Raw genomic sequence first — 25,337 nt, 5'->3', positions numbered from 1 at the left:
GCTTTCAAATGTTTATGTTTGAACGTTATTGATGAAGGATAATCAAAAGAAACCGCTCCCTTGTCTCTTTCGTAACTTCTTTAATTAATTAAACTCTCAGGTTGTCTTTCCGTTGGGAACTTATTAACTTATTGTGCACAATGGTGCACCCTTTTTCCAATTGTTTTTTTATTCATATGCGGCTGACTTCATACAGGAACTTCGTATGAAGAACAATATATACTGTGGATTCATTAATATTCGTTAGATACCAATTTTCGTGGATTTAGTAGGTACCGAATAACCACGAATTCAAATGTTCAACGAATAACAAATTTTCTAAAGGAATGAGTGTAGACTTTGTCAAAACCACGAAATTAAATATCCACGAATATGTTAATGTTCCTTAAACCACGAAAATTGATACCCACGAAAATAAATGAATCCAAAGTAGATGATGTTCTCGAACAGTCTCCTTTTCGCGAATGTGACCTACCGAATAAGACATATTACTTCATTTGTACCAACATAATCAAAATAATCAACGCAATGGGTGACACATGTTGAGAAGAATATGCATACTATTCCGCAGTACCTGAGATCACCCCTCGTTTTTAAGGGGTTTTTGTTACTCGATCTTTTGTTTTTCTATGATGTGTTTTGTGTATTATTGTTAGTGTGTTTGTCATTGGTTTTTCAGTCTTGTTGTAAATGCGTATGAAATAGTGGCTATTTGACGTCAAGCATTAATGAATAGTCAGTAAACATTAAGGTTTATGACCATGCTTTATTAATTCTATCAATCAATTGCAATCTGAAACAGACATTATGAAGATGCTTGATTGACAATATATTTTTAACGTTCGGAGGACGTGTTTTTCAACAGGCTATCGGCATTCCAATGGGAATGAATTGTGCCCCTCTTTTTGCCGACTTCTTTCTTTACTATTAGAAGCTGACTTAAACAGGAACTTTTTAGGAAGAAAGAAAGAAGTTAGCTATATACTTTAACTCTACGTTTTGCTTTTTAGATGAGGTTCTTGCACTAAATAACACTTAATTTGGTGACTATGTAAAATGCATCGTTCCCATTGAATTAGAGATAAAGGATACAACATATACAGTTAAGTCGGCCTCATATCTTGACTTACATCTAAAAATTGACATTAAGGGACGATTGAGAGCAACACTTTACGACGTCGTAACTACAATCCCCTTCCCTTTCATGAATAAGACTACTTACCGGGTTTATTATCTCATAAAAAACACGACGGGTGTCACGTTGTGGAGAAGGGTCTGCTTACCCCTTCGGAGCACCTGAGTTCACCCCTAGTTTTTGATAGGGTTCGTGTTGTTTATTCTTGAGTTTTTGTATTTTGTGTCATGTGTACTATTATTTGTCTGTTTGTCCTTTTCATTTTTAGTCATGGCGTTGTCTGTTTATTTTTTTATTTATGAGTTTTACTATCCCTCTAGAATTTCGTCCCTCTTGCAAATATACAAGGGACGTTTACAACATAAGAATTTGGAATTTCTATGACACATTAATTACAAAAACTGACTTTTTTTCTTCGGATAATGATTGTCCAAGTCAAGATTATGACAATAGTATAACAGTTTATTTATATATTTTAGGATTCGGTGATATCTTTTTTATGGACTTTCCATTGCTTTCATTTAACTGTACCTCAAATTGTTCTGTGGTTAAAAAAGATTGACATGTTAAATGGTTGTTAATTTTAAAGATATTTTATTGTTGAAAAGAAAAGTATATCAATATCAAGTTTGTTTTTTCAACGTTCATACATACATAAACAAACAAATATACAACTGAACATCTATCTGAAAAAGATATGTTTAAATTGATTGTATAATGTCCAAAGTCACCGTATTGCTATTTATTCCTACAATATTACGTGCAGTACATGTATAACGTCCATGATCAGTATACGTCACACGTTGTATCATAAGTCCATCTTCTCTGACTAGAAATTTGTTATTGCTCGATATTCTACTTCCGTTCACTGTCCACGTGACATAAGGCAGTGGATATCCGGTAACGTGACACGGGATGAGTAGGTGTGTTTTATTTGTTGCATACATACGATTTGTTGAGTTCTGGATCAAAGGCGCCTCTGAAAAAAAATCCGATTCAAATTGGACATAAAATGACATTTGATACTTCCATAGTGAACAACATGATAAAATACGATGAATAAATTTAAGGATTAATTTGTTCATAAGTAAGGGTAAGTAATATAAAATGCACTTCTAGGTGTCATAATTTAAAATCATTGCTTTTTGGTTTGTATAAATATGATACACACATACACTAAAGTATCTTTCATACTATTTTATTGTAATTATATGTTGATTTGGTCTTATATCGTTACATATGCAGAAATGTATATGCACAAATGAGACAAATGACTAGAGTAGCATTTAAACAATAAAATTGAGAATGGAAATGGGGAATGTGTCAACAACCCGAGAAAATAAAAACACAACAGCAGAAGGTCACTAACAGGTGATATAACTGGCAATGGATATCAAATAGTAATGTTGAGTCGGATTATGATCTTGAATGTATTGTAAGTGGAGACGTCTAGTGGGATTATGATGCTTAATGTATCGTGAGTAGGGACGTCTAGTGGGATGATGACGCTGAATGTATCGTGAGTGGGGACGTCTAATGGAATTATGACGCTGAATGTATCGTGAGTGGGGACGTCTAGTGGGATTATGACGCTAAATGTATCGTGAGTGGAGAGGTCTAGTGGGATGATGACGCTGAATGTATCGTGAATGGGGACGTCTAATTGAATTATGACGCTGAATGTATCGTGAGTGCGGACGTCTAGTGGGATTATGACGCTGAATGTATCGTGAGTGGGGACGTCTAATGGAATTATGACGCTGAATGCATCGTGAGTGGGGACGTCTAGTGGGATTATGATGCTGAATGTATCGTGAGTGGGGACGTCTAGTGGGATTATGACGCTAAATATATCGTGAGTGGAGACGTCTAGTGGGATGATGACGCTGAATGTATCGTGAGTGGGGACGTCTAGTGGGATTATGACGCTAAATGTATCGTGAGTGGAGACGTCTAGTGGCATGATGACGCTGAATGTATCGTGAGTGGGGACGTCTAGTGGGATTATGATGCTGAATGTATCGTGAGTGGGGACGTCTAGTGGGATTATGACGCTAAATGTGTCGTGAGTGGAGACGTCTAGTGGGATGATGACGCTGAATGTATCGTGAGTGGAGACGTATAGTGGGATGATGACGCTGAATGTATCGTGAGTGGGGACGTCTAATGGAATTATGACGCTGAATGTATCGTGAGTGGGGACGTCTAGTGGGATTATGATGCTGAATGTATCGTGAGTGGGGACGTCTAATGGAATTATGACGCTGAATGTATCGTGAGTGGGGACGTCTAGTGGGATTATGACGCTAAATGTATCGTGAGTGGAGACGTCTAGTGGGATGATGACGCTGAATGTATCGTGAGTGGGGACGTCTAGTGGGATGATGACGCTGAATGTATCGTGAGTGGGGACGTCTAATGGAAATATGACGCTGAATGTATCGTGAGTGGGGACGTCTAGTGGGATTATGACGCTAAATGTATCGTGAGTGGAGACGTTTAGTGGGATGATGACGCTGAATGTATCGTGAGTGGGGACGTCTAATGGAATTATGACGCTGAATGTATCGTGAGTGGGGACGTCTAGTGGGATTATGACGCTAAATGTATCGTGAGTGGAGACGTCTAGTGGGATGATGACGCTGAATGTATCGTGAGTTGGGACGTCTAATTGAATTATGACGTTGAATGTATCGTGAGTGGGGACGTCTAGTGGGATTATGACGCTGAATGTATCGTGAGTGGGGACGTCTAATGGAATTATGACGCTTAATGTATCGTAAGTGGGGACGTCTAGTGGGATTATGACGCTGAATGTATCGTGAGTGGGGACGTCTATTGGGATAATGACACTGAATGTATCATAAGTGGGGACGTCTTGTGAGATAATGACGCTGAATGTATCATGAGTAGGGACGTCTATTGGGATTACGACGCTGAATGTATCGTGAGTGGTGAAACTCTAGTTGGATTATGACGCCGAATTTATCATGAGTTGGGATGTTTTCTGTTTAAAAAAAATATTTATGTATTTGTTTTTGTTCCTATAAATCATACACCTATATGGTATTACTTCTTTTTAATGCATGTACAAAAGAAGCTATTTTACATTTCAACGTAACGATTTCAAATTATATGCTTCATTAGTGATTACATAGTATACTTACCATTGCATTTACAATCACGTGACTCATTATCTGGACATATGTGGGAATTATTACGACAGTACTCCAACAGTATTTGACTCTAAGATATGCAAATGTAAAATAAAAAGTAACAATTATCAAAAATAAAATATGAGACATTGTAAACAAGGGTTTCGCCTAACTTGGGTTAAAAGATTATTTAAATCAAAATATAAATGAATACAATTATTTACCGCCATACAACATATAAATTTTACATAGTTGGCTTATCCATTAAAGTCATTAGAAACCTCAAATTGAAAAAAATATGCATATGTTTTTATAACTAAATGAATAGTTTTCATTATACAAATTATGTACACATACTTTTTTCTGAGGAAAATTCTTCAATTTGTCCACATTTAGAAGAAGTTTACTTATTTTTAATTGCTTACTTCCAGGAAGCAATTCGCCGACATATTTTCCATATGCATAGTGACCCGAGCGTAACTCTCCTCGTAAAAATGCGGTAACCACAATACGCATGTATCTGTCATTGAAATAAACAAATATGTGATTATACATGTTAAACACGTGCTCAATACCTATGCTTTTTGTGATTTGTTTACTATCAGGTGACAATCGGGTAAACTAGACTTCAAAACACGGCATTTAATGAGCAGCCGTATTTGTTAAATCATAACAAACAGAGAGAAAACAATTGACGATTATATGATATATTTGCGAAAATAATGATAATATCGTGCGCAGAGGACTAAGTTTATGATTTATACATGCATTGGTTTAGGAATTGGACAATCATTATTGTTCACCACTCACTCGTTTCATATGACTTTAATCATTTAAAAATTCAAAAATAACATATATTTGGATGAAGATTTTAAATTCTGAATACATATGTTAAAAATCAGACGTCCTTTTCATTTTTAGAAATTGATTTCGGTATCTTTATGCCATATTAAAATTGATAATGTCAGCGTTTAGTTTAAACATTGGATACATATGGGGTATGTAGTTCAAATAACCTGTTAGATGAACAATGAAATATATCAACTTGTAAACATTTCGAATTAATGTATAATTTCATACCCATGTTTCAGATTTTTAGAAATTGCATAATTTGAAAGATGTGTTCGGAGAGTTATCTCATTGGCACTCACTCACATTTTCTTATAGCTATATACCTGAGGAATAGTATTTTCCATCTCAGGAATAAATTACCTAAGCTTGGTTGTTAATGCTCTTTAACTTCGTACTTTATTTGGCCTTGTTAAACTTTTTTTTATTTGAGCATGACTGATGAATCTTTTGTGGACGAAACTCGCGTCTGGCGTTAATATATAATTTCAATCCTGGTTGCTATGCTGTTTCGTTACATTTCTTGTTTTTATAATATTTATTGAGGAATTAAAATCTTCATCCAAATACAATTTTATTTTTTACTTATTGTGTTTGTTTGTTTTGTTCACGCATCGTTGACAACGTAATGGGATTTGATGCGACTGTCATACAAGTAAGAGGTTTCGATAGCTTCACAACCAGGTTCAATCCACAATTTTCTACATATGAAAATGACTGTACCAAGTTAGGAATATGACAGTTATTATCCATTCGTTTGATGTGTTTGAACTTTAAATTTTGTCATTTGGTTTGGGACTTTCCTTTTTGAATTTTCCTCGGAGTTCAGTATTTTTGTGTTTTTATATACCTGTACTTTTATCAGTTGTTCCACCAATGAGTTGGATCTCTTCACGATTCTGTTTTCATGTATATCACAATCGATCTACAAATAGAAATAAGCTTGAAAACATTCATAGAACCCACTATGGAAAATAAGTCATAGAGTTCAATACCTTCTCAATACCTACACAACAAAATTTAAAAAAAATGACATCGTGATGACACACAAAATCATGAGACAGTCAAAACAAATTGTTACAATTAATTCCAACGTGGAAGAAATGTTTCTGTTAAAAGACAAAATATTGATGAGACAGAACTAATGTTAAACACTTATAACAGTTATCAAAGGTATCAGGATTATAATTTAATACGCCAGACGCGCGTTTCGTCTACATAAGACTCATCAGTGACGCTCAGATCAAAACAGTTAAAAAGCCAAACAAATACAAAGTTGAAGAGCATTAAAAAAGAAGATGTGGTATGATTGCCAATGAGACAACTCTCCACTTACTCCATCTGGTGTTGTCTCTATGACTGCTTCTAGTTTGAAAACCTTCAGTGCCAGATAAACCGTTATACACTTACTCCATTTGGTGTTGTCTCTATGACTCCTTCTAGTTTGAAAACCTTCACTGCCAGATAAACCGTTATACACAAATATACTACAAAAATACAACTGACCCCTACCACAAATATACTATCTATTCTGTTATTACAGAGTTGTTCAGTGTGGATTAACATTTTGACTTTAATATAAATGATCTGTCTTATCTATGTACATAGTGTGGACACAAATAAATGATATAGTCTAGATATAATTGACCTTTAAATTTTGTCATTTGGTTTGGGACTTTCCTTTTTGAATTTTCCTCGGAGTTCAGTATTTTTGTGTTTTTATATACCTGTACTTTTATCAGTTGTTCCACCAATGAGTTGGATCTCTTCACGATTCTGTTTTCATGTATATCACAATCGATCTACAAATAGAAATAAGCTTGAAAACATTCATGGAACCCACTATGGAAAATAAGTCATAGAGTTCAATACCTTCTCAATACCTACACAACAAATTTTTAAAAAATGACACCTTGATGTCACACAAAATCATGAGACAGTCAAAACAACTTGTTACAATTAATTCCAACGTGGAAGAAATGTTTCTGTTAAAAGACAAAATATTGATGAGACAGAACTAATGTTAAACACTTATAACAGTTATCAAAGGTATCAGGATTATAATTTAATACGCCAGACGCGCGTTTCGTCTACATAAGACTCATCAGTGACGCTCAGATCAAAACAGTTAAAAAGCCAAACAAATACAAAGTTGAAGAGCATTAAAAAAGAAGATGTGGTATAATTGCCAATGAGACAACTCTCCACTTACTCCATCTATTCTGTTATTACAGAGTTGTTCAGTGTGGATTAACATTTTGACTTTAATATAAATGATCTGTCTTATCTATGTACATAGTGTGGACACAAATAAATGATATAGTCTAGATATAATTGACCTTATTATCAATGATAAATATTTTGGAACGTAACTCATATTAATGTGTACTCATATAAAGAAAAGGGGTAAAATAACAAAACATACTGAATTCCTGAAACAGAAGTTCGTAATCAAATGGCGAATTCAATATTCAAACACACCAGACGAATAGAATAACAATGCCATATTCCTGACCTGGTGCAGGCATTTTCGTATGTAGAAAATTGTGGATAACAACTGTTTTTATAATTAGATAAACCTCTCATTTGTATGATAGTTCCATACAATTCCATTATATAGAAAACGATGTGTAAAAAAATAGACAATAGGCAAACATGATAGAATAGGGATGCAGCAGTCAAAAATGTATTTAACATTAGACACTTTAAAAACAAACAAATATGTAACAAAAAAAAACGAACATAAGGCTTATAGAAAAAGAACACATAACAAACAAAAAAACGACAAGAAAACAAACTAGCACATCAACACAAAAAAAGAGATGTACAAGTACAGAGCCACGTCAAATGGATATCCTAAATGTAGACTAGACAGTAAAAGTAATATTCATATAGACTAATAAAAAAAGGCAACAGTAGTATACCCTTTGAACAAGTTTAGTATTTAATATTTTTCCATTTCTAAGCTTCATAATTGTTTAGTGAATTATAAAATAAAGGAGCAAAGATTTGCGTCCAAAGTATGAACATCAGATTTTTTAATTAGATAAACCTCTTATTTGTATGATAGTCCCATATAATTCCATTATATAGAAAACGATGCGTAAAAAAACAAACAAATAGACACAATAGACAAAAATTGTAGAATAGGGATGCAGCAGTCAACATTGTATTTAACATTTAGTCATTTTAAAAACAAACAAATATCTAACAAAGAAACAAACATAACGCTTATAGAAAAAGAACACATTACCAAAAACAAACGACAAGAAAAAAACTAGCTCATCATTACAAAAAAGAGATGTACAAGTAGAGAGCCACGTCAAATGGCTATCCCCAAATGTAAACTAAACAGTTAAAGTAATATTCATAAAAACAAATAAAAGAATACTTTAACACGTTATTAGGATGATAATTTACTAAAGCAGAAAAACGAAATAACAGGATGTATGAATACAGAGCAAGTTAAATAAAAATCACCAACAATATACTAAACATCGACACGTAAATTCATAAAGAAAAATAAAAGAATACTATAACTCGTTATCAAGATGATAAGCAATGACAATACCCAAAATATATACTAAAAGTCCATAGTGCATCATTTGTGAGAAACACGACGGATGCCACATGTGGATCAGGTTCTACTTACCCGTTCTGAATACCTGATACCACCCCAGACCCAATGGCACAGATATTAAAAACTATTTGTCACCATACGGACTTCCGCGATAAGCAAAGTCCATACCGCATATCGCACCGAAAAACTAAAGGCCTTATCTATGCACAATAGTTATCAAAGGTACCAGGATTATAATTTTGTACGCCAGACGTGCGTTTTGTCTACATAAGACTCATTAGTGACACTTATATCAAAATATTTATAAAGCCCAAAAAGTACAATGTTGACGAGCATTGACGATCAAAATTCCGAAAAGGTGTGACAAATACAGCTAATGTAACCTATGCTTGAACCTGAACAACAAAAAAATTGTAACACGTCAACAAACGACAACCACTGACTTCACCAACTTAACTTTCAGAGTCTTGCTTTTTGGAAGTAAGTAGAACATACCTGTTGCAGTACTGTTGGTCATTTGACCATACAAAGGTTGTCGTTAGACACTACAAAAGAAAACTTACGTTGCCACTATATCAAATACAGCAATCTAATGATAATGCCGATTAGTGTCCCTTTTTCTCTTTAGTTATGTAAAAAGTCATAGCAATGAATTTTGAAATAATTAGGCTTTTTTTCTTCAGATAGATTATCTTAGCTGTATGCGACAAAACGGCAAATAAATACTCTTCAACTTCAAACTTTCTTTTGCCTTTTCAACATTTTTTAATCTGATGAATCTTTTGTAGACGAAACTCGCGTCTGTCGAAAATAGAGATTTCATTTCTGGTGTCTATGAAGAGGTTTATAGCAATCAGAAATATGTTGTCTGCTATTTTGTAGCTAATTCATTAAAGTTAAACCAAAAAAAAAAAACGATTTAATAACTTCAAGCACCTACATGTAGCGAGATAACAACTTCAACTATGTGTAACGAGATTACAAAATCACCTACACATTGTACCTTTACCTTCACGTTGTTACTTCAACATCTCATTTAGGAGATAACTGTATTGTATTTAAAGTTCCGACGGCATCAATTGGTGATTTGATGGTCGCAAATACCCATTTTTTTAACTCCGCTAACCCGTCGACAGTAAACTTAATTTGCGACCATCAAATCACCAATTGATACCGTCGGAGCTAAAATACAATATTGTTGTCTCCTTATTATCTCATTGACAATTATATAAGCGTTACCTCATTTAATATGATAGGTAATCAATTTTCTAAGTGGCTAATATTCAATTCATATTGAGCTCTATTGTTTTCTCCATTTAAATTAAACTGATAAAAAACAAGTTGACCGTTAAAACAAACATTGACAAGATGTCATACATCGTCTGCGCTTACGCTTAAGTTCCGACTACACATGTAAATCGATGCCATGAACATACGTGACGTTGTCCAATTAAAATAGACGTTACAAACGATGTTGAGCATAGTAAACATATTACCTGGCAAGCGTCTCTGCCACCTTGATTATATCCAGCACAAATGTTACTTCCGTAAATAACGTTGCCAAGGTAATATTTGCATCTGTTACTATCCATGATTGGGACATCAACTTCATTTAATAATCGAGTTCCTGGACCATCTGATAAATACAAATCATAACACATTTATTCGAAACTTTGGTTTAGATTAAAAACGATGTATTACTACAAATGCCTTTCTGTCGTTAGGTATAACTAATGCACTCTGGTTTATATATTTTTAAAAGCGAACACTCAAACGTCGTGATTGGTTAAAAGGTATTAAAAGATGTAAATTGATGTACGAACAATGAAAATACCCACAGATCCAAAGTTATTGCTTATGCTTTGAACAAGATGTCAGTAACTGTGAGTATTTTTATATTTGTATAGTGTCTTTTTGTTATTGGGATACACATGACCACGCCCACTCTTTTTTTGTTAAATGTATTTCTATGTGTATCCTTGCAATGAGATAAGCCTTTTCATTTGTTTTTTAAGTTCGCTCTTATTTTGTACTGTTAAAACTGTAACCCAGTTTATGGGAAGGTTGAAATCCCTCTTACATGTTTAACTCCGTGGTTAATGTGTTTGTTTTCGGAGTGACATATTTGATTTTCGTTCATTTTCTTTTCGATATGTAAATTGTTCAATGTTGAAGGTTATACGGCGACCTATAGTTGTTTATTTATTATATTTAATGCGTTTCCCTCAGTTTTAGTTTGTTACCCCGATTTTGTTTTTTGTCCATGGATGTATGAGTTTTGAACAGCGGTATATTACTGATGCCTTTATTGTGTACTGTTATTTGTCTGTTTGTCTTTTTCTTTTGCCATTGTGTTGTCGGTTTAATTTATGAGTTTGACTTTCCGCTTTGTATCATTCGTTATTCTATTATACACTCTTCTCAGCTACAGTTGTTTGAAGAATTTGAGAACATGATTTTAATTATTGTTAACTTACTGTTTGTGCATGGTTCAAACTGAAAGATTTTGAAAACAGAAAAAAACTGTTCATCTTATTATTCTTATAATCATCATGATTTTATCAGATGACAAAACCAATACTAAATAGCCAGGCTAAAATAATGCTTAAACATAATTGTATATTTAAATTCAGACACGGTACCGCGATATAGAGGGTGTGTTGTAGTAAATGGATTGTTTAGTAGTCCATAATTCCAACATTCAGGATTAAATATCCAATTCTGACTCTGTATCCATTCCACATCCTACTTTATGCCTATTCTTCAATAAAAATTCACTATTTCTGTCAGTTTAGTACTATTTTCACAACAGTATCCGTTATAACCATCTAATAATCAAATAATCTTATGAACTAGAAGTGTTAAAACAACGCCATATTTGCCATAGTTGTATGTATGCAGATACCAGTCTGATGTATCAATTAACTAAAAGTTAATAGAATTGACTGCTTATATCTGATTGTTGCATCCCATGCATAATTCAATGTAAGGATCATTGTTTTCTATATAACAAACACACTTAAAAATCATAAAACATAGCATTTTCAGGTTAAATTATTTGGTTAATGACCCAGAGAGTAGGCATGTTCTCTGGCTCATTGGTTGCCTTCGGCTGTTGTTTGCTCTATGGTCGGGTGGTTGTCGCTTTGACATATTCACAATTTCCTTTCTCAATTTTATGTTCTCTGTTCTCTATTATTTGTACCCTAATGCCTCTATTTCCAAAGTTATTCTGCTGATTCTGGCAATATGTAATATTTAGTGCTTTTTAAGAAAAGAACACACAATTGAATGTCTGTTTGAAATATTTTTGCATTCCTAGCTAATATTTGTTTTAGGTTGCGGTGACCGAAAAATGCACATCATACTAGTATTTCTTAATATTCATAAACTATTTATAAAACTTCATTCTTGAGTAAAATGCCATTAACACCAGTAAGATAAACCAGTTTTAGCTAAATTTTTAAGGTTTGTTTTTCGCAAAATATGGGTTACATTTCTGTAAATATCTTTTACGGCTAAAACCATACCACTTTTTAAGTGAAGTTTTCAAAATAATTATATCCTAGAATGGAAAGTTCATATGCATTACATTTTTCTCAAAGGCCACACTATAGGGTTGTGGTGATTATTGTCAACGTGTATATGCCCCGAACCTTTAACAGTTTAAACTAGCACTTTTTGCCTTAACCACCCCTACAATGAATGTAAGATTACCACAGATTGCAATGTGATCACTATGCATATATATATTTTGTTTACCCTATGTTCGTATGCAACCGGATGCGACGTACTATGATTTGGTGGTATTACACCTCTACGGAAACTATGACCAGAGTACTTAGAACTGTCGTATCCAAGATATTTTAAGGACTGTTTAAATCTGGTTAGAAACCCTTTATACAGTAGAATATCTCTATTGATACAGAATCAGCACACCCTCTTATTTAATCTTTCCAGGAGCATGTCTCTATTGATACAGAATAATGTAACCCTTCTGATTGATAAAGAAATGCTATCGCTCAGAATAGATTTCGATTATCAAGGCCAAGACCATGTGTAAATTTCCAACAAATATATGGCCTCCATAAACTATTTCTTAATCAACACATGGATTACACTACACGAAACCATTCTTTTAATAAATGTTTGTGTTATTTGTTTTCTCCTTTAATGCCGGAACCTTTAACAAGTTATTCAATGCATTTGTTTTTGCTCATTGTTGACGATAACATGTACCTATAGTTTTAAACATACATTGTTTTTCATGGGAAAATTCAGAAATCGAGAAGAATCAGGTTGAACAAATTAACTCCAAATGTTATAATTATTGCTTAGAGAAGGATGGATATTTATGAAAGATCTGAAATTGATAGGATAACAGTATCTTCTTTCTCAACGACTGCACATGTATGCCATTAGGATTATGTAGGTTATTTGTCATTTAAGCAAGGTTTGGCAAGCTACAAAACCAGGTAAAACCAACCATTTTGTTTTTAAAATATCCTGTTCCAACTCAGGAAAATGGCAGTTGATATCTAATTATTCGTTTCTTTGTGTGTCATTTGTTATATTTGATTAACTTTATTGTTTCTGTTGTTTCGTGGTTTGCTCTTTGTTTTAGTTAGTAACCCAGATTTGTTTTATCTCAATCAATTTGTTACTTTAGAACAGCTGTATACATACTGTTGTCTTTATTTTGCAATCAAATTACATCGTCTTTTTTAAAGTAACAAACACATTAATACATTAAAAGAAGTTAACAAAAACAAACACTAAATATCTTTATTCTGATTATATTGCTGCTAAAAATTGTTCACACAAATCTAATCTGAATTACAATTCATACACCATTTCATTTATACCTTTACAAAATAGTAACAATCAATATATGAATATTCACTTCAATTGATAATTACATATCTCTTTATAATATTAAACTTTCAGACGCCATTGAATTGTTATTGATCACAATGTTTATAATTGATTGTTTGAAAAATATAAAAGTAATTTAATTTTAACCTATAAAGTTTACATTAATTTTGATAATATGACAATTCTATATAATAATTACTGTGGATTTATTCATTTTCGTGGATGAAGGAAAACTTGGATGTTCGTGGGCATTTAATTTCGTGCTTTTGCCGAAGTCTTTACAAAACTTTGGAAAATTTGTCAATAGTTAAACATTTAATTTCTTGGTTCACCAGTGTTCATCTTTCTCTACAAAATCCACGTAAATTGGTATCCAACGAATAATAATAAATTCACAGTAGAACACATGCACACCAAACGTAGTGGAAATGGTTTTAATGCAAAGGAATAACGCTTCACGGAAATGGTATACATATGCAGAAAAATAATTTTACATAAGATTTGAGGGTATTTATTTTTCAATGTTATTATCACAAAGGAATTGAGGAATACTTGAAAGTACACCTGCCTGAAGTTATTATCGTTTTTTTTTTAAACAATAGCTTGGGTATAAATAAAATAAATAAAAATTGTATACCAAATTACAAGGTAAAGGGGGGACCCCTCTGACATGTTTAATCCCGCCACATTATATATTTATGTGCCTGTCCGAAGTCAGGAGCCTGTAACGCAGTGGTTGTCGATTGTTTTTTGCTAAAAAAATTACACAAATAAGGTCGGTAGTTTTCTCGATTAAATTGTTTAACATTGTCATTACTTTTATTGCTGACTATGCAGTGTGGGCTTTGCTCATTGTTGGACGCCGTATGGTGACCTTAAGTTGTTAATAACTGTGTCATTTTAGTCTTTTTTGGGAACTTACCTCATTGGCAATCATACCACATTTTCTTCTTTCATATTTTAATGAATACATCAATTTATAGGTATACACCATTTTTTATTTCTTCTTAAAACTTAGATATTTCTATGTTTTAGTCACACTTGTGTTTGATTGCTGCTTAACATTGAGTTACTTGTATCTAATTGTATGACTTTAATGTACAATAAATTGTAGAATCCTAATTTACAGGCGTATTATGATACAAAAATCTACAAATCAGAAAAACAAAAATACAGCAACACAGCAAATGAAATAGCATTCAAATCACACACAAAAATATAGTGTACAGTGTCATTTTTGTCTAAATATATTCAGTACACATATGGAATTTTGAAAATGAAAAATACAGAAACAGTCTTCTGATTTGTATGACAGTCACAAAATAGGTCCACTGTCTTAACAATTACATGTGGGGAACAGTAGTAGATAAAAAAAAAGTCAAAAATTGGGGTACAGCAGTCAACTCTGTGTTTTGATATAAATCACTTTAAAGACAAACAAACATGTCAATAAGGAAAACATATAGGCACTTAGACAAAGCACATATTCAAAAATGAAAGGCAAAACTACAATAATCAGAATACAACATGTAACATGAATATCAACATAACACTTAAACTGTTAAAAGTTTTTATGTGAAAATACAGAACAAAGTAATGTTAGGTGAAGTTATTGGGTATGTGTATTGTACATCTACTTGCATTAGAAATAAACAGAAGTACCAGTAATGTGTTTGAATGAATAGCAATAGATATTGAACACAAACATAAGTAATGGGATGAATTGCAGCAGATATCAAAAAGAGACAGAAGTAATGGGATGAATAGCAGTATATATCAAACAGATAAGTAGATACATGACAGGTGGAATGTGATGAATTGTAGTAGATATTTAACAGAAACCAATATAATTAAATGAATAGCAGTATATATCAAACAGAGCCATAAGTTACATTATGAATAACAGTAGATTTCAAACAGAGACAGACCTAATAGAATGTATATCATGAGATGTTAAACAGAAACATACGTATGTGAACGAATCGCGGTAAATAACAAACAAAACATCAAACAACGAGATTATTAGAAAACCAACTTTTCCAATGTCAAAGAAAACAATTCAAACAGGAAGTTGATCTGCTCTTTTCTTGTGTTCTGTCAAGATGGATACTATAGATGTATGTTCATTATCTATTGCAATGCCTAAAGGGAGTTTTCCATCTAGTCTAGATATGTGTGAGTCTGCTCCTTTATGTAACAATAACTGAACAATATCATCATGTCCTACTTCACACGCATAAAACAAGGGTGTTATTCCATCTTTTTTGGTCAAGTTGATGTTAGCATTGTTGTCAAGAAGGCAACCCACTATATCTATTCTTCCCATAAAACAGGCAATGTGTAATGGAGAACAATCAGCCTCCATATCAAAAACATAATCTACTGACTGTTTACGGACATAATTTGCTACATATGACAATGCATTTTTTATAAGGTATTCAAAACAGCCCTGTTGTAATTGCTTTAATGTTCCAATCGGATTGTCTTTAATTAAATCGGTTTGAAACTGTACGTACATATATCACAGTCAGCATCGTTCTCCAACAGTAACTTTGTTATCTTTAGGTTTCCATGAAATGCACTGAAATATAAAGCATTACCTCCATCATATGTCTGGGCATTAACGTCTGGTTTATGTTTCATTAATGACTGGACAAGACTCGGACTGTTACTGATACTGATGTTGTTATTGACACATGAAGTACCCAGTGGTGTATTGTCACATGGATAAGAATTCCTCTCTAGTAGTAATCTTACTATGTCAGTATGTCCATTCAGACTTGCCTTTATCAGAGGACTAAAGCCATTCTTGTTATATAGATTAACATCAGGATTTCTCTTTAACAATAAATTTACTATATCAGTATGTCCATATGTACTTGCCTTTAACAGAGGACTTTTACCATCCTTGTCACATAAATTAATATCAGGATTTCTCTCTAACAGTAACTTTACTATATCAGTATGTCCGTTTTGACTTGCTTGTAACAGAGGACTACAGTTATCATTGGTACATACATTTACATCATGATTCCTCTCTAACAGTAACGTTACTATATCGGTATGCCCTTCCTGACTTGCCATGAACAGTCCACTTGCCCCAGTATCTCTACATTGATCCACATCCACATCATTATGTAACATCCACTGGACCATGTCAGTATAACCATCATAACAAATATATACCAGTGGAGTAGTACCAGAAGCACAGCTCTCCTTTGGTTCCACTGTATCCTTTGTATTAGCTAATTTAACCTGCTTTAATTTATCAAGTTACTGTAAGTACTGTATTAACTGTTGTCTGAATGATGATATTTTCATATTATTGTTACTGAACACAACTGCAACCTTTCCTGCTAACCAGTCCTTGATAAACCTTTCTAAATATAATTCTAAATGATCATCTGGTATTTCAATAATGAAGTCTATGTTACTGTTCTCGTCATCTGGTGATTTCTGCCAAATAAAACGTTGATGTACTAACTCACTATCACCATGTTCTATTAAACATTCTATGATTTTCGGACCAAAGTAATAGGCAAGGATGTCAAACAATTTATCATGTATTGTTCTGTAAATACCATCCTGTTTAGAGATAAATGTTCCAACTAGAGTGTCAAGTTCTGTCTTTAGATTTGCCTTTGGAATGCTGTTGATACCACAAGCCTCACATGTGTCTTTTATGATATTTGTTTGATCGTTTGTAATTCTACCCTTGAACCATTTCTCTCTCAGGTGATTATTGAAAATAACTAATAAAGCTAGACTGCATTTTTTAGATTTCCCCTCATCACCTTGCCTACTTAAACTGTCTATTTCATTTTCATAGAAAATATATGGATTTTTGATAAAAGTGTTCACATTTCCATGTTTTTCCTCATTATATAAAGAGCACAAAAGAGGAAAAAAATCACTATGTTCTGATACCTCATCAAGATCGGCTAATCCTGAACCAATATATTTACTTGCTATACTATTTTTTTCTTTAGATGTAAGGCATAGTTTATCTGATATCAAGTTACATTCACAAAATTTAAAAGGTAATAAAGTATTAAACTTATCATCCTTATATACTTGTAACCTACATGATACAAGAATCTTACAACATGTATCTGCAATAATTGTGTCAACTACAGGTAACAGTTGTTTCCAGGTATCAATCTGTTGTTGGTTGGCAGTGAAATTTCCACAAATGTCATCTACAATGAAAACTGTCTGTTCACCAGGTTTATAATAATTTCTAATATCATCCGGTTGTATCACGGGAACTATTTTGTATCCTGCTTTCTGTAGAGTTAGCGCTGTGTGTCTTGCAATAAAAGATTTCCCTGCTCCTGATGGGGCAGTTAAAGTTACACAACTGTTGTCCTGTAAACATTCCATGACATAATCACTGGCTCTCGTAGACACAAACATAGTATCCTTCTTTTTCCAGTCTGCTATTTGTTTTAGAAATTGATCTGTAAAATTAATTTGTAACTAATTAAAGTTTTATAATTTCACTATGTATATGAGATATAAATTTTTATTCATAAGAGGCAGAAAATAGAAGATGAACTGTGTCACATTGTGTCATCTGAGGATATATTCTACCTTTTTTTTTACATCATCTGTTTTACTCATTACTGAAGGTTAATGGTGCCCTGCAATTGTTTATGTAATTGTTCTTTGGTGGATTATTGTATAAGGGCGACCATATCACATCTTAAATTCAGAATGGATATGAGGAATGTGTCAGAAAGACAACAACTCGACCATAGAACAGACAACAGCAGATAGATCTTCAATCCATGCACACGCAGTCGCTCGTCCGCTGGCCCCGAAACAAATTTATATACTAGTTCAGTGATAATGAATGCCATACTAAACTCCAAATTATACCACAGAAGCTCCCGTTAGGGATTTAGTATCATACAATCATAACAAGAACGGAAAAACATAACCAATGTAAGGACAATAACTGGTTTAAGTATAAATTTGTTTAGCTCCGATGGAAAGACTCTGTAAGTGAATCAATATGTAAGCCAAACTATGCAATCTATAATGATCAGACAACAGTATCGTAACTATATCCCTTCTGAATAAGGCTATTTAAAGATTGTGTAAGCTTCTGAGGTGAATACCGACATTTTTATCTGATTATTATTATGATATATATATATTTATCTTAGATCTTGTGATCAATTTATTTGGCAATCGTCCATGGCAGTCAGCATGGTTTTAGAACATCAGTTGTTCGACCTGTTAGTCAAATGAGTTTTGTTAAAATATATTTTTTTACTCTTTTGGTTTTAAAAAACGTTGCTTGTGCTGTATTTAGACCCCTCTAAATTTTGGATCTCAATGCTCTTCAATTTCGTACTTTTTTGGGCTTTTTTTTAAACTTATTTGGATTCTAGCGTCACTGATGAGTCTTTTGTAGACGAAACACGCGTCTGGCGTATATATATATAAGATTTAGTCCTGGTATCTATGATGAGTTTATCTACAACGAAATTTGTAACATGCACACGTATACAAATGGCTGTTTTTAGCTAACGTCATCACAGGTTTGAACGTTGTTTTCAATGTAGACTATTATATATATTGTATATCGAAAATATCCCTTGAAAATATGTCATTGGAAAAACAGTCATATATTTCCCTAGTTAACCATCAATCATTTCTTTACTTTACATAAATTTATAAATCGATTGAAACAAAAATAAATTTAGGTTACAAACTAATATCGAGTAAAAAACCATCAGTTATAAAATGAAAGCAACGAAGAAAAAGAAACACTAGAGTGAACAAAAAACAAACGACAATATGTAATAAACACAGAAACGAACCTTAAGATAACAACTGTCATTTTATTGACTTATTACAGGACATTATTATATTACAAATGGTATCGTCAAACGCAAAATGTACTCTATTTTAGCTAAAATGTATATATATAAGGGTCGGAAAGTTTAAAGCTGATAATTCCAATTCCAATGTTGATAATTCGAACATTACATTTTAAAATTCTAAGATTAAAATTCGAAATTCCAAAATTAAAGTACGAAATTCAAAGATTAAGGTTGATACTTCCACGATTAAAGTCGACAATTTGAAAAACAAAATGTTAAACAGGATGGTCCTAATACGTTTCCGTAGTTTTCATTGATGCTATGTAACTTTCTTTTATTCGAAGGAATATATTTGACTACCTGGTGTTGAGTAGTCTTAATTATTTTATCATCGTTTTAAACAAATAGGGAAACAACTACAATAAAAATGTTTAAAGAAATAAAAATCATTTTAAGCAGTCTTATTTCTACATTACCCACTTCGACATAGACTGTTAAATTCATAAGATAGATGTATATTATTTTTTATCAGTTAATAAGTTAGATGAGCTGTTCATTTTCCTGGATAATCAGTGGAGTGTAACTGGGTGAATAAAGAGACGCTTGGACTTTTGGTCACATTTGTAACAAGCAAGATTTGATGAATACATATTATTTTGTGGTTAAAAAAAGAAGATAGATTTGAAATTTTTTTTTCAACAGATCAATGTAGGATAAAACATTTTAAACTTTATGAGAACTTGGAAAATGAAAAATGTTCTATTTCAACTCTATCAATAATCAGTATGTACCTCTTATGTTTGGTGGTATTTGTTTTTTTAAACTTTTTCTGATTATTACTTGTTCAGCCCGTAAAAACCTGAAGGAAGTCTTTAATGTACTATTGGAAGTCTTTAATATACTGTGGGAAGTCTTTAATGTACCATGCAAAGATTGTAACTTTCTGAGCTCTCCTGTCACTTTTGACTGTTTCTTCCTCAAGTTGTATGTTGTTTGTTTCAGTTCTTTTATCTCTCCAACTGATTGCTTGATTTCCAACATAATATCCTGATTAGACTGGTCTAAGATTTTCAGTTTTAACTCTTGACACTCTTGGTACATGGTTTGACCTCCCAATCGACCTACAGCCTGGAAATGAAATCATTTCTGGAATAAATCAATGTATATATAAATCAATGTAATATTCTGAATTATTTATTAATAAACATTTGTTGTTTTAGCATGCCTACGAACTTTTATCACGATAACCAATTATAATACATCTAGTTAAGTCTTGCTTGGAAATTAAAATGACTAGTCATCTGTCAATCAATATGTTGTTATGTTAATATCAATATACATGTACGTTATTAGTTATTTTAAATATCATCCGCTCCATTCTAGTCGACATTTCAGAATATCGTTAGGCCTTGTCTTACATTTTGACATAATTATAATTCAAGTTATTATTTGCATGATCAATGCTGATAGTTCAAGAATAAAGTTACCAATTTCAAAATCTAAGTTAAAATTTGCGATATCAAATTTGATATTAGTTCATGTAAATATTTCTAAGATTAAAATTCATCTTTCCAAAATAAAAGTTGATATTTCCAAGATAAAAAAGGGCCTTTTCAAGAATAATGTTAATATTAAAGAAAACATCTGTACTTTATCGATGGACAAGAGTAATACATCGATATAGATTAAACAAATCGGTTACAAACAAAAACCGGAGGAAACATATCAAATATAAGAGAAAAAACAACGGAACAACAAAAACATTAAAGTGCAACAAACACAAACGCCAATATACCAAACTTTATACAGGACATTTAAAAAAAACAATTTTGAGTTGAACCTGCATTTAATGGCTAGCAATAGCTAACGGTAATGTTAAAAAAAAGTGTCTAAATAGCAACCCTACGTGACAGGTTGACAATAAAAATATAAATAAATAACACTATATTACATAACCAACATTTAAACCATCAATAAGAACAGCCTTACGCATGCTGTGACGACGTCATAATTAATGGCGTTTGTTTTATTGCACTTAAGTGATTCTGTTGTTCCGTTGTTGTCCTCTCACACATTGATTTAGTTGATAATATTCCCACTATTTAATTTTGTGATCCGGATTTGTTTTCTGTCAATCAATTCATATCTTTTGAACAGCGGTATACTACTGCTGCCTTTATTTGTTATGATTAACACAAAACTTATTAATCCAAAATTGTGAAATATAGCGTTATTACAGCAACTTGTAAACATAGATAGACATTTATCTACTGATCGTTGTAAAGTACGTCAAATTTGTTTACCGTTTTTATTTTTTGGAGTATAAGAGTTACATAAAGGAAGAATTTTCAAGAAATTGACATGTTAGTGCTTATAACTCCAAAATTGATCGTATCACGTCTCTGGAAATTAAAGTAGAAACATCAATGTTATCTTGTTAATGTTGATCAGTGTAGCATTGGAACTTACATTTGATATATCTGTCCATACCGTATAGAAATAGGCAGTGTCTATTGTATTATTATCATGATGAGCTAGTTTATTCCTATTATATTTTATCCTGGCTAAATCAGATCCTGGAGTTGTCTCCCCTGGTAGTGGTAGACTGTCAAATCCATTGATTGGTGGATTGATAGTTGTCAAGTTTCTGATTAAACAGATCATCAACGTTACATCGAATGTTTTAGAATCCGGAATCCCTGTACATCAAAAACAAGAAAGGTATATTACTTATAGTGTGCAAGCATTTATATTGGTCGGTCGTATTTTATCCTCAATGCTCTACAACCTTGTACTTGTACGGCTTTATAATGAGCGTAGACGAAACGCGCGTCTGATGTTCCAAATTATAATCCAGGTACCTTTGATAACTATTGTTATAAGACATCATCATGTATTTAATTCCTGTGTACTTTAGCGTTAATACAATATGTGTGCTCTTAGTTTTTGTCATCTTTTTTAAAATCCTGATGACAAACGAATGTTCCGGCTATTTTAAACGTGCAATGTATGTCATCTGTATGTTAGGTTAAAGATTTGGGATTTTACAAACGTCATTTGACGATCAGGTTAATAACAAATACAAATGCTTTGTATTCCTTTAAAAATTTTTGAAAAAAAAATGCGAAAAGGTATGGCTAAAGTACATGTACCAGCTAATTGATTTCAACTTTTTTCTAATGAACCAACAGTTTGTCAGAATAGACAAAATTATTGTCCAAACTATGAAATGCAACAATATTTACATGAGGTATAACTTGTGTTAAGAAATATTCGATTGACATTGATTTACCAATATCTCCTAAGTATCATAAACATGCGCTAAAACGACTCTCAGGAAAAGACAAGAGGACGGACAAACAAACGAAAAGAGGGATAGACGTCCCTTTGAACAGTTACTTTAAGTAAAACCCCTGACGGTATAATATTCCTTTTATATGATTGCAACATATACACAATGTTTTACCTTTTATATCTAGACAAGAGAGGAATGATTAAAATTAATCAACACATACGGCTTGTAAACACGAAGTTGTAAGAAGAAAATTATTTAAGAAGTCAACCACTATTCAAATGTTTTGTTTGTTTTAGCCTTAGCAAGAACAACACCAATTTTGAATTTCATGTTTATGAAATCTAAATTTAAATGTCTATCGTAACATAAAGACGTACCATTTCTTGGAATCAAAAGATTCCATTGAGTCTGATTAATGATTCTTTTTAATTTCAAGTCCCAAAGAGTGTTGTAGTTTGTATTCAGCGTTGATGGTAGATACGTAGGTGGAAATTCTCTGTCAAAATAAGTACGGACTGCTCTAGGTGTCACTCCTTTCAATAACAAGGCTAGGCGGACATACTTTTCTTCTTCTTCAGAAAGGGGTGCCATGGCTTCAGAAAGTTGTCGTATGGCAAAGAGAAACCTATATCATCATGACAATTATTACTGAATGGGCTATGTATACCTGAAAAAATAAAGATGTCCCTTTACAAAAAAAAGATATATCTAGATTTTAATTATTTAAGTTAAAACCTTTCATAAACTAGAGATTGTTTTATCCGTGTCTATGATTTGACGACCAGAATACTTAACACATATGGGTAATTGGTGAATGTATATTAAAAAGTCAAACAAGGCTTTATTGACATTGTTTCATAAATAGAAACCACAGACTGGTGAAACCGATGAGTGGGAAATGTGTTTAAAAACGCGCGTTAAGCGGGATTACAAAATGTAATGCTGGTATCTATGAAGAGTTTATTTAGATAATAGACTAAAACAGTTTGTTGGAATTACTGTTTTTATTCATAGGTATAAGTAGGTGCTTCATTATTACCAATGGAAAAGAAGTTAAAAAATTCTTCATGACGAATATGGTGTTGTCCCGCATATAAAGCCCCAAAAAACTTTCAAAGACCAACTGTTGGCATGACACAGGTTATGTTCTTCTCATATATGTTATGGTGGTATGATACTAAATCCCTAACGGGAAGGAGTGTGTCTGATATTCATATGATGAAATCATAATCTTTCAGTCAGTTTAATTGAAGTCTGGAGCTGGCATGCCAGTTTACTGCTAGTAGTCTGTTGGTTTTTTTATGTATAATTGTCATTTTGTTTATTTTCTTTGGTTTCATCTTCTGACATCAGACTCGGACTTCTCTTGAATTGAATTTTAAATGTACGTATTGTTATGCGTTACTTTTCTTCATTGGCTAGAGGTAAAGGAGGAGGGTTAAGATCTCATAAACATGTTTAAACCCGCCGCAATAATTTTTTGCGCCTGTTCCAATTCAAGTCAGAAGCCTCTGGTCTTTGTGAGTCTTGTATTATTCTAATTTTAGTTTCTTGTGTACAATTTGGAAATTAGTATGGCGTTCATTATCACTGAACTAGTATATGTTTGTTTAGGGGCCAGCTGAAGGACGCCTCCGGGTGCGGAAGTTTCTGGTTACTGTGGATTCATTTATTTTCGTGGATATCAATTTTCGCGGGTTGCTGAAAACTTGCATGTTCGTGGATGTTTGACTTCGTGGTTTTATGAAACACTGTATACAAAGCATATTCAACATATGCTATTCGTTGGATATTTGAATTCGTGGTTCACCAGTACCCACGAAACCCATGAAAATTGGTATGCAACGAATATTATTGAATCCACAGTACATTGAAGACCTGTTGGTGACCTTCTGTTGATGTTTTTTCTATGGTGGTTCAATTTCCATTCTCAATTTTAACTTGTATTTCTTTTCGTTTTAAAATTCCTTATTATTTCCATTCTGCAATACTGAGTAATTCGGTTTTCGGACATTACATACTGTTTTACGCGCCCTTTTTATTTCATCGAGATTTCACACACAAAACTTGTTCTAAAAATTTACGTACACCATGAGTGACGAAGATGACCAAAGCGATGTTACTAACCGAAATAATGAATCGCCAAATAAACATGCCTAGTGCATCATGTAGAATTTTCTCCTGAAGACGCCCTTTCTTTGTTTTTCCCGCCAAACATATACAGACAGTTTCACTAGCAGGAGCACTGTTGAAGGAAAAAATGCCAGTTTTTTTTGTAATTTACACGTGCAGGATTATGAACATAAATACAAAACAAAAAAATGAGCACTACGAAACAACATTAGTAAGTAGTTTCTGCACCAATAATTGTACCAATTAACTATTATTTACAGCAAAAAAAGAAAGATTCTAGAGGGACAGCCAACTCGTAGTTCAAAAATAAGCTGCCAACGCCACGCTTAAAAGAGAAAGAGAAACAGACAGACAAAAAATAGTACACAAGAAACTAAAGACTACGAACATTGAACCTCTAAAATAAGTCGATGAACAACACTTGGTGATAAGCAAGGCAAGTAGAGGAGAACTTGGCCACTATAAATGTAACGTTACATGG

The 25,337-nt window shown here is 32.8% G+C and overlaps 2 protein-coding genes and 1 long non-coding RNA gene across 3 annotated transcripts; all 3 read right to left on the bottom strand.

The window, feature by feature from the left end:
- Positions 1-1,786: 1,786 nt before the first annotated feature.
- Positions 1,787-6,094, bottom strand: LOC134719357 (uncharacterized). Its single transcript, XR_010107562.1, has 3 exons — positions 5,990-6,094; positions 4,303-4,381; positions 1,787-2,114 (listed from the first exon to the last, which is right to left on the bottom strand). It is a non-coding gene; the product is annotated as an uncharacterized LOC134719357 (long non-coding RNA).
- A 9,990-nt stretch (positions 6,095-16,084) lies between these two features.
- Positions 16,085-16,750, bottom strand: LOC134719304 (ankyrin repeat domain-containing protein 29-like). The gene has a single exon (XM_063582310.1). The coding sequence runs from the start codon at positions 16,748-16,750 to the stop codon at positions 16,085-16,087; it is 666 nt and encodes a 221-aa protein (XP_063438380.1).
- Positions 16,751-16,867: 117 nt separating this feature from the next.
- Positions 16,868-23,334, bottom strand: LOC134719303 (uncharacterized). The gene is made up of 4 exons (XM_063582309.1): positions 23,101-23,334; positions 21,898-22,127; positions 20,331-20,556; positions 16,868-18,054 (listed from the first exon to the last, which is right to left on the bottom strand). The coding sequence occupies exons 1-4, from the start codon at positions 23,312-23,314 to the stop codon at positions 16,868-16,870; spliced, it is 1,857 nt and encodes a 618-aa protein (XP_063438379.1). The 5' UTR covers positions 23,315-23,334.
- Between the last annotated feature and the right edge of the window lie 2,003 nt (positions 23,335-25,337).

Source organism: Mytilus trossulus, chromosome 5 (genome assembly GCF_036588685.1).
Source record: "Mytilus trossulus isolate FHL-02 chromosome 5, PNRI_Mtr1.1.1.hap1, whole genome shotgun sequence".
NCBI lineage: Eukaryota > Metazoa > Mollusca > Bivalvia > Mytilida > Mytilidae > Mytilus > Mytilus trossulus.
The sequence above is the reverse complement of the archived record's forward strand: the minus strand, read 5'-3'. Positions and strand labels throughout refer to the sequence as shown.

Bases quoted from the DNA above. Each gene is read 5' to 3' on its own strand.
- LOC134719304 (XM_063582310.1), bottom strand. From the start codon at position 16,750: ATGGTCCAGTGGATGTTACATAATGATGTGGATGTGGATCAATGTAGA.
- LOC134719303 (XM_063582309.1), bottom strand. From the start codon at position 23,314: ATGGCACCCCTTTCTGAAGAAGAAGAAAAGTATGTCCGCCTAGCCTTG. The intron at 20,557-21,897 runs GTAAGTTCCAAT...TTTCATTTCCAG, and splicing joins TATGGACAGATATATCAAAT to GCTGTAGGTCGATTGGGAGG. The intron at 18,055-20,330 runs GTATATTAAAGA...TTAATTTTACAG, and splicing joins TACATTAAAGACTTCCCACA to ATCAATTTCTAAAACAAATA.